Below are 10,364 nucleotides of genomic sequence, written 5' to 3'. Positions count from 1 at the left end.
TGATTAAAATATTACCTCAAAAGGGAATAGTGCCCAAATCCAAAATGCCCGACACACCCTCGCCACTGGTGCCCACCTCCAAGATGGCCGCCGCGCGTCCTTCCTCCGCATCAATAGTCGGTTGGCTTCCCCAATCCAAGATGGCTGCCTAGCGCGGAGGAAAGCGGCGCTCTAGCGCGGCCAGCTCTGTGGTGGGAGCGGAAGCCTTTTCTTTCCGTGCCTCCCCGCCCTCTGGGTTCTCTATGATTACCCTGCTCTGGTCTCCAATAGGAGGCGTGGGGGAGCTCGGGGCCCCGCCCAGAGCCTGATCAGCTGATGGCTGGCAATGTCTGTTGACAGCAGCAGCCTCCGCGGCAGGACTGGGTGTAAGAGGCTGGCGCGGGGGGAGTGGATCGCTGCGAACCCCCCAAGTCCCCCTGGGCTGGGGGCAGGGCGGTGAGCGGGAGGGACGTTGGGGAGGGAGGACGGGGCCCTGGCAGCAGTCCCAGCCTGGCTCCTGTGTGTCTCACCCTCAGGGCTGTGAGAGGCCTTGGAGGGCCAGGCTCCGAGGGGGGCCCTGCTTGCCCTAGAGAGGGAAGGAGCGGGGAGTAGACTGCAGGGACTTCAGCCTACACACTAGAGCAATGCAGGAGAGCTGGTGTGTGTGTGCAGGTGTCTGAGGGGCTGCTGCTGCGGGGGAGGTCGGTCTGGAAATAAAGAGATGAGAGGGGAAGTGATGGCTTGGGACAGAGAACAGACAAGAAGGGGGAGAGGGATGGGGCGAGGAGAGAAGGCTGGGGAAAGAGAAAGATAATCGGTAGTGAAAGCTGCGAGAGGAAGAACAGATGGGGGAGAAAGGTAGGAGGGCTGGGGAGAGAAACTGTACTGTTTCCAAGTGAAACTTTTCTCGTGTGTCTTGTGATTATTTTTTTTTTTTTAAATCAGATGTGAATCCAAATGGAGCACTCTGAAGGAGGAGACCAAAACCAGCAGCAACAGCCTTGGGGGAAGCTGATCCGGTTAGGTGCTGATGAAGCAGAGCCCCATGTCTTACTGCTGAAAAGAGAATGGACAATTGGGCGGAAAAAAGGTAAGATGGTGTGTGATTTGCAAGAGGTCGGACTAGGTGATCATAGTGGTCATTCTGGCCTTAAAAATATATGAAGATGGACTCTGAAACATGACAGGTATGTTAGTATCTGGTGTGAGGATAAGGTGGAGGTAGGATAGAAGAGGCCCACCTCAATGCTTGCCACAAAATCCCTTGTTCCCTACTCTAGCATTTCCATGAGAGAAAATTTGTGCTCTCTCCCTGTCTTTGGCTTTCTTTTTTAACGGGGTTCCTGGTGATATCACAAACACCCAATCCCGTGAATTTGTCTTGGTGATTTCCCTGATTGTTTCTGTGCAAATAAAAAAGCACTACATTTCAAACCAAGTTTTGTCATGTCATACCCATTTTGTCACCACTCTTTCCTTTAGCTCTTGTGATTAAAAAAAAAAAAAAAAAAGTGTGTGTGTGGGGGGGAGGATCTGCAATGCAACATTTTCACACTTTAACACACACCTATAATCCAAAAAGCATTAATTCTTCTGGCTGCATGACGGTTGCTAACATATTAAAATCATTTCTATGAGAGTTGATTTGAAATGCAAGTGTTTCTGTGTTTAAAAGTGTTGACTATTTTATTTTATTTTAAGGGAATTCCATGTTTAAGGCAAATTATTCACTTAACCTTGCACTGTGCCATCTGGCACTAACTTTAGGTTGCCTATCCATCAACTCAGTGCATATCATGTTGTAGCACCCAGCATCAATGAAAGTATATTATAGTTTATAGACTCTATATGGTCAGTCAAAATGGAATTCATGGACCATATTATAGGGAAAATCTAAGTATCTTTTGTCTGTTAAATTCAGTACCATATATTTGTTGCCCTTTTTGATGACTGTATTGCTAAATATGACTAATAACAAACAAGATGTCCACACTAGGAAATCTTCTAGCTGAATTTCAGTGGGCCTACATGGCAGATAAAGATTGACTTTTGCCTGCTGAATTGCTCTCATAATCATTTAACAGTTAGATTACTAAAGTGTTCAGTTAGAAAAATACATAACCAAAATTTGCCATCTACTCCTCAGCAAAATATTGTTGGCACCATTATCCTATTAAAAAAATATGTGGGGTTCTGGAAAAACTCATTTAGTCCATGCTGTTCCCCTCTTCTTCCTGGCCCTTACACTATATTCCAAGAGCCGCAAAGAGTAGATGGGGTACACCAGTGCGGAAGTGCTGAACTACTTCTGAGTGAAACTACGGCGTTCTAGTCACTTTCAGCAAGAATCACACGATCATGAAGTTGTGCAGCACAAGTTCTACTCTGTAGCTGTTAGTTGTCCCATGGACATCAGTTGTGGAAAAATAGCGGTAAACTATTATCAGGGGGTGTGGTGGGTGACTTACTTATTTCTAGATCTACTACACCCAGATGTCTCTCTGCCCTGTCTAGGGAGGATTGAATGTGCTGGGAAGTAATCCAGGACCAGGCTATGAATGGGAGGATATGAATCATGTTCCTTATTATGGCCCCTCTTACAAGGGAAGTGTTGTTGCAAGATGGAATAGTGTCTTATGTGTGGAGCCTTGAATATGTCTGGGAAGGAGGGATTAAGATAGTCTCAAAATGGTGATGGTTGCTCAGAACCCTAGAATGGGTGGGCAGGTTCCCATCACCCCCCAAATCATTAATACTCCTGCCTAATGGCAGTGAACTGCACTAGATTTTAAATTTTCTGTCTTTAATAATCTAAAGATGGTGCTAACACATGTAAGAAAATCTTGTTTTTAAAAGAAGAGTTTTAAGTGGACTGATCAGTCTCTGTGATGGGATCTGCCTATGTAAATATTCATGGGATATTTATAAACACATTGATCATAAACATTTTCTTTTTAAGGTTGTGACTTGTCCTTTCCTGGCAACAAACTGGTGTCTGGAGATCACTGTAAGATTACAGTGGATGAAGAATCTGGACAAGTATCATTGGAGGATACCAGGTTAGCCCTGCTTTAAACTTTTATTACTGGTTGCTGGAGTAAAATTCTGTTTAGTGCTCATGAAAGGAGTTAGCTGTACATATCAGAGAGTAAGTCTTTTATTTTTAAGTGTTAATTTTTTCCAACAATCCCTAAAACTCATCTCCTCTCTCTCCCCCACGGAATGCGTAGCTTACTGGATGAAAAACAGACTGATGGTGGGGAGTGCCTGGTAGTTTTGTATACTGTGTGTCTTATTATGTGATTGCAATTATAGCATTGTGAAAAAAATTATCAGTGACTTCAGGAGTTTTTAAAAACTGTTCATAGTGAATTAGTATATGGCACACTCATTCCTTATACTAGCTCTCTTCCCTACCTCCATCCCCAGCTCCTTGGGTTGGGGAGGAAATACATTTGCACTGATAACTTCAAAAACGTGCAATGGATAGGAATAGAGATTCATATTTGTTATTCCTTTTGGTGTTTAAAATATCTGTGAAGGTAGCTTGTATTTCATAGGACCTTTGGGGCTTGAAGGGTTGTCTGGTTTTTGGCTTTATTTATAGTTTGAGCTCCCTTTTGGATCTATGATAATGAGCACCGTATACATACTTATGCCTATTGTATTATGTTTCGAAATTCTTTTGTCTCCTCAAGCACTTCAGGTGGAGAAGAGAGAGGGGGGCCTAATAAGTAAAATTATAAGTCAATAAACTTAATTAAATAATTGAAATCGCTCAATACAACATTGTAGCTCTTGATGTTGCCATTAGTCATTTATCAGAATTTTTTTTTTTTTTTTTTTACTTCTTTCCTCTAATCAGTATTTCAGGGACTTATTATGTAGTGATATAATGCTTAAAGGCCCTAATCCTGGAAAGACTCATGTATGTGCTTAACTTAGCTCACGATGAGCAGTCCCAATGAAGTCAATGGAACTACTCCATAGTGCATAAAGTTCAGCACATAAGTTTTTGCAGGATCAGGGCCAACAAACTTGCTCTTCTGGGAGAGGTTATTTCCTGCTGGGTTACAAGAATGCTGATGAGAGCTTATGCAGTGTTGTTCTAGCCATGTTGGTCCCACGATATTAGAGAGACAAGATGGATGAGGCAATATCTTTAATTGGACCAACTGCTGATGGTGAGACAAGTTTTGAGATACACAGAGCTCTTCAGGTCTGGGAAAGGTACTCTCAGCATCACAGTTAAATGCAAGGTGGAACAGATTGTTTGGCATAAGTAATTAGCATATATTGTAAGAGACTGTTCAAGGTAGAATGGCCCATTGACACCTCTATAGTCATAGAACAAAAAGAGGGGGTTAGTGCTTTACAGCTTGTTGTAATGAGCCATAAATCCACTCTCTCTGTTCAGTCCATGATTTTTAGTGTCTAGCAGAGTAATGCATTTAAGCTCCCAGGCTTATCTTTTGAAAGTGTTATTGTTCAGGTTTCCTTTGAGGAGGAGGACTGATAGGTCAGATATAGAGTGATCGCTTTGTGAAAAATGTTCACGCACAGGTGATAGGGTTTTTTTTTTCTTGTATCATTTTCTAATCACTACTGAAGAATGTAGTGATTTACTGGTTTCACCCACGTAGTTATTGGGGCGTTGTTTAAGTTAGTTGGGATGTATAATCTTTCTTGCCTGTCGCAGGATGTATGGGGGGGCCTAGTCGGCAGTTTCCTTTGGCAAAATTTAACTAAGGCCTTTTCTACACTACCACTTTACAGCGCTGAAACTTTCTCGCTCAGGGGTGTGAAAAAACACATCCCTGAGCGCTGCAAGTTTCAGCGCTGTGAAGTGACAGTGTAGACAGTGCACCAGCCCAGCGCTGGTAGCTACCCCCCTCGAGGGGTTGGGTTTTTTAACAGCGCTGGTGCTGCGACTACACAGCCATGTTAAAGTGCTGCCACTTATCCACTCCCTCCTCATTCTCTTGATCAGAGTTGGTAGATGTGATGTTGCTAGTGGGATTCTTTCCGGGGCCAGAAACTCACTTCTGATATTGATTTAGGCCATGTATTATTTTTTTTTTTTTTATAAGACAGGAAACACTTTTATCTTTGTGTGCAGGGAAAGGTCTTGAACGGGCAGAAGTTGCAGAGCAGAGTGCTGTGCTTCCAGTTTAACACGAAGTATCATGAGTAACTGTAACGTGTCTGCCTAGTAAAGGGCTTGGGGACTTCATCCAGCAGTTCAGCTGTCCCATACTTGATAAGGTTGAAAACACAAAAAATAGACCCTGAATGGAGTTCCATTCAGAGGAGTGCTCCCTGCTGTGCTGGCAGAATTAACCTAGATCAATGCACAGTGCGAAGTGGAATGATCAGTGCTCCATCAGACCCTGAATGAACAGACCTGACTGTTCAAGTTTAACAATGTGTGAATGGAATTCTCAAGCAGGAATTTGAAGTGGGTCACCCCATCCCAACCACAAAATTTATCTTTGCCTTCTAAGGCTATGTCTACACAGCTGCGCCACTGTAAAGTCTCCTGTGTAGCTGCTCTATGCGGACGGGAGAGAGCTCTCCTACCGGCATAATTAAGCCACCCCCAAGAAGTGGCGGTAGCTATGTCGGCAGGAGAGTGTCTCCCGCTGACATAGCGCTGCCCACAGCGGTGCTTTGTAGGTGAAACTTATGTTGGTCGGGGGATGTTTTTTTCACACCCCTGACTGACAAAAGTTTTGCAGACAAACGTGCTAGGGTAGACAAAGCCTAAGTCTTCTCTTCCTACCCTCCTGCCATAATATACATTCCCTCTGACCCCTCTACTCACATGCCGGCTCCTACACACACACATATCCGGCTTGCTCTCCAGACAGTCATGGAGTAGGAGAGCTCAGGTGGCTAGCTAACAAAAAGGGGCAGCCAGTAGAAGAGAGTAGCTAACTACTGAGCTAAATAAAACTTTGCTGTCAACATCGCAAGAGTGTAGTTTGTGGAAGGGTGGGGCTAGATGCACTGTTAGCCCCACAGAAAGGCTGCAACCCTAAGTAATGCCTCTCTTCTGCAATTGAGAACATGGCATGTTATATTTTCACATATCTGACAAAAAGGAAAAAGGCCTTTTATATATTCTGTCTGTGCATAAGTGAGAGTTGACGTAAAACACTTTAACCACACATGGAATAGGGAGACAGTCCTGACTGCCTTACTACTTGTAGAAGATTAAGCTTCTCTTCTCTCAGAATTTGTCTGAGACCTCTGATATTCAAGGCCTGCTGTCAATATCAGCTGAGCTTCATAGAGTCAAACTGGCTGTAAGAAGATATAAACCTAAGCTCAAGAGCCAACAAGGGCACGAAGCTCATGTAGATAACACTGTCATTCCCCCATTTACTGTTATAATTGGCTAGGTTTGAAAACGTGCTGAACTGTGTTCCATTACTCAGAATTGTTATTGTGAGTCTACTGTAAAGGGGAAGGCAGTTCTAGAAACATTGCTGTGGTCAAGCTCAGATTTTTCTGTTGAAAACAAATACATTGCGGGAGGCAGCTGGTTTGGGGCAGTTCAGTTGGGTACACTCTCTTCCTGTATTGCAGCTAAATAATAAAATATCAAACAGTATGTGGCATTAGCTCCATACCTGTTTGCTGGCATGCTGAGTTATTGGAGACAGAGCAATCCTGACACAGTTTAGAAAGCATTTAGACTTCTCCTCACCCTGCGAGGTGATGAATTGAGAACTTTACAACTGCTTGAATAAACAGGCAAGAGAGCAAGTGTTGATACCTGCCTGGCTCAGTAGAATCTGCTTCAAGAGCTGGTTCCTTCTTTTTCTCCCCAGAAAGTGCCTTGGCTAGTCTCTTAGGGCTAGTCGGCACTGGCAATGCTAAAGCGCTGCGGCAGCACTTTAACGTGGCTTGTGTGGTTGCGGCGCAGTGCTTTGAGAGAGCTCTCCCAGCACTCTAAAAAACCCAGCTCCATGAGGGGCGTAGCTACCAGCGCTGGTGCACTGTCTACACTAGCGCTTTACAGCGCTGAAACTTGCTGCACTCAGGGGTGTGTTTTTTCACACCCCTGAGCAAGAAAGTTGCAGCGCTGTAAATTGCCAGTGTAGACAAGCACTTAGTGTTTACTAGAAAAAACAATACTGTATTAGATGACTTAATCAGTTACATTCATGGAACAGTTGGCTTGTCCCAGGGAAAAGCAATTAATTCTTTCTTAAAAACAAAAATTCAAATGCAAAAGTCGACCTCAGTCTCATGAGTTGAAGGGCCTTTCCCTGTCCTCCGTTGGGCAGTTTTTGTGTGTGTGTAAGTACTCTCACACTTCTTATCAAAGTGTCTGTACTGGGCTAGCTTGATTATCACTTCAAAAGTTTTTTTTCCTCTTACTTAATTGGCCTCTCAGAGTTGGTAAGACAACTCCCACCTTTTCATGCTCTCTGTATGTGCATATATATCTCCTCAATATATGTTCCAGTCTTTGCATCCGAAGAAGTGGGCTGTAGCCCACGAAAGCTTATGCTCAAATAAATTTGTTAGTCTCTAAGGTGCCACAAGTACTCCTGTTCTTTTTCCAAACTACACTCTTAACTTTAGGATTGGCCCTTCCAAAGCCAAGAGGCACATTGACAGAATAGTATGGGATAACTTGCACCACTACACCCTACCCAAACGGGAATTGGGTCAGGATACAGAGTCTTAAGAAAAGTGATGAGGGATCTTTTATGACCTGGATTTACATTTTATCCGAATTATACCTCTGATAGCAGAGTTTCCTTCTCATCTCCCTCCAAAACAATATAGCAGGTTGGCATTGGTTTAGTACTAAATCACAAGGAATGTCTGTTGGTCTTACTTTCTTCTTCACTTACAGTGCAATGATTTGTAATGCCTCATAAATACATAAATTTTGCCATTTTCCATGTTTGTATGTAAAATATCCATTTTGTGATAGCCTGACACTCCACAAAGTGTCTGTTAGACTTCCCTGGTTAGAATCCTGAAACTGGATATGACACACAAAGGAATGTTACAATTTCCTATATTATTGGCTAAGATTTAATTTTAACCACATTCAGTTTTCTTTAGTGCTTAGCAAACTCTTGGGTGCTTTTCTTTGAGCGATGTGATTTTTTTTTTCCCCCTCTCTCTCTCTTTCTATTAAACGAATGAATCTCGGTGCAGCTGGACGGGGAGAAACTTTGCCCAAAAATTGCTCATCTGCTGCCCTACCAATTTCCTCATTTGGCTTTGTTAAGGATGATGATTTGGGCCCTGATTCTCCAAATGACTGGTGTAGTCAGAGCTTTGTTCAAGTCAATGGAACTCTGCAGGAGCACAGAGATTCACCTGCATGGAAATGTGTGTGGGATTCAACCCTTGGTGTTGATTTGGCAGCAGTTTGGGCATTTTTTCCCCTCCCAGTAGCAAACTTCACTGTTTGATATCCAAGAGTGCACATTTTTCTAATAAGCATTTAGCTAAAACACAGTAAAGTCCCTTATGCCCATTTTGGGATTTGACAGTAACTGCTTAATAATTATGTTAAAGGTACTTATAAAACCCTTTGTATTGAATTTTTTTTAAGTTCATATATTTGCCCTCATTATGGCAATAAGTCTTGGGGCCAGAAACCTCCTGAAGATCACTAAAAGACATTCTTTATTTTGTCAGATTGAGCTGTTTCTCCCCCCCCCCTCCCCTCCACCTGATATTCATGTACACTTAAAAATAAGACTTGAGACTTTGTGTCTGTGGTTTTGCATCATAGCGCACATAGACCACTGCTTAAACACTCAGCTATGATTCTTATTTAATTAGAGTAGTGGTTGTGTCCTTCAGTTGAAACTTGTCCAGATGGGTAATTTGATACTTTGCATGAGTAGCCAGCCCATGATATAACTGTAATCCAAATTAGTGCAATTGTCATTGTATAAAATAATCCCTGAAAATTCTTCTGCATTACTTAAAGGAGACTTGTAAGGTTTCTTTAAAAATTGGGCATTTCCCCTTTTTTTGCTGTTTTACTATAATGAAGAAGGCTCAAAAGGTTTGGGGTTTTTTGTGTTTGTTTTTTCTGGAGTTTTGCTGGCAGACCTCCAGCAGGTCTCAAAGGTCATTGTGAGCAGTAACACTTGATTGAAGGAGATTGAAGAAGTTTAGTCAGTTTTTTGAATCTTTAACAATGGTTTCCTTGATTCAAAATATTTCTTTGTCATTTAACATGGGTAAATAATAACAAATCAAAAATGTTTTTTTAACGGTTTGACTAAAATTCCCTTCTCCTCCTAATTGCTCAACTTTCATTCTCTTGACTTTGGTGATGCACTTGGCTGTTTCTCCGGTCATCATAGAGTCTTCCTGCCTAGACAGGATCTGTATTTCTAATGTAAAAAGACAAGGAGAAAATATTTATTTCAATTTTCTACCTTCTTTAAAAAAAATTGTTTTTATAAAGGAGCAAAGAAGGAAACGAGTCCAACGTTTTTCCTCCCCTTTGCAGGGGACCTTCAAAACAGCGGGTTTTTGCAGTTTGCGCTGTGTTGGTTGACTTATCCATGTACACTGTAAAAGTATGTCTGATGAGAGGGAAGAAATATATTTCTTGACTGAGAAATCACTTAGTGCTACCTCAAAAGTGATTTCTCCTTAGGGTGACCAGATAGCAAGTGTAAAAAATCAGGACAGGGTAGGGGGTAATAGGAGCCGTTTTTGTTTAAAAGGATAAATAATGAGACGAGAAGGATGGGATTTGTTTCTAGATTCTGTTTCATGGTGGAAAATTAACTATGGTACGTTTGGGAAAATCTGGGCTGTGGTCTGGGTGAGTAACTAAATTCAGCCACAAGATGGCAGTAAAGATTTATAGTACCAAAGGTTGGCATAGACAACAACAAAAAAGCCCCAATGTTCGTTGGGCATCTTTGTGCATATGGTATTAGTTGCTGAGGTTCTTGGATGGCAAAAATCTGAACTCCTTTAGTTCTATGAGGCATTTAAAAAATGCTCATATTGCAACAGAGCTGAAATTACTCGTTTCAGTGTAATTTGACTTGATTTTAAAACACTTATAGCGACTGTATGAAGTGGTACATCCCAATGAGTGAAGATCGATATAATTAGATATTTAGTCAGTAGCTGGTGGTTTTTTGAAGTTTGTTTCCACTTCAAAATGATTCCATCTAGCTTGGCTTTTAACTCCATGTAACTGCATGTACATGTTCTTTCCCCCTATTAACTTTCTTAGGGTTGCCAGATGTCTGGTTTTCAACCAGAACACCCGGTTGAAAAGGGACCTTCCCCTGTCCGCTGAAAATGAGTGAGTGAGTGAGGGTGGGGGAGAGCGAGTGATGGAAGGAGGGGAGATGAAGTGAGCGGGGTGGGGC

At 42.4% G+C, this 10,364-nt stretch overlaps 1 protein-coding gene across 1 annotated transcript in view; it reads left to right on the top strand.

Moving 5' to 3' along the window:
- Positions 1–383: 383 nt before the first annotated feature.
- The window catches only part of CHFR (checkpoint with forkhead and ring finger domains), a 28,257-nt gene continuing 18,276 nt past the window's right edge, over positions 384–10,364 (top strand). The window contains exons 1-3 of the mRNA XM_065417670.1: positions 384–435; positions 925–1,069; positions 2,939–3,038. Of these exons, the coding sequence (XP_065273742.1) occupies positions 937–1,069; positions 2,939–3,038 (233 nt within the window). The 5' untranslated portion in view covers positions 384–435; positions 925–936. The remainder of the gene's footprint in view (positions 436–924; positions 1,070–2,938; positions 3,039–10,364) is intronic.

Source organism: Emys orbicularis, chromosome 16 (genome assembly GCF_028017835.1).
Source record: "Emys orbicularis isolate rEmyOrb1 chromosome 16, rEmyOrb1.hap1, whole genome shotgun sequence".
Lineage (NCBI taxonomy): Eukaryota > Metazoa > Chordata > Testudines > Emydidae > Emys > Emys orbicularis.
The sequence above is the reverse complement of the archived record's forward strand: the minus strand, read 5'-3'. Positions and strand labels throughout refer to the sequence as shown.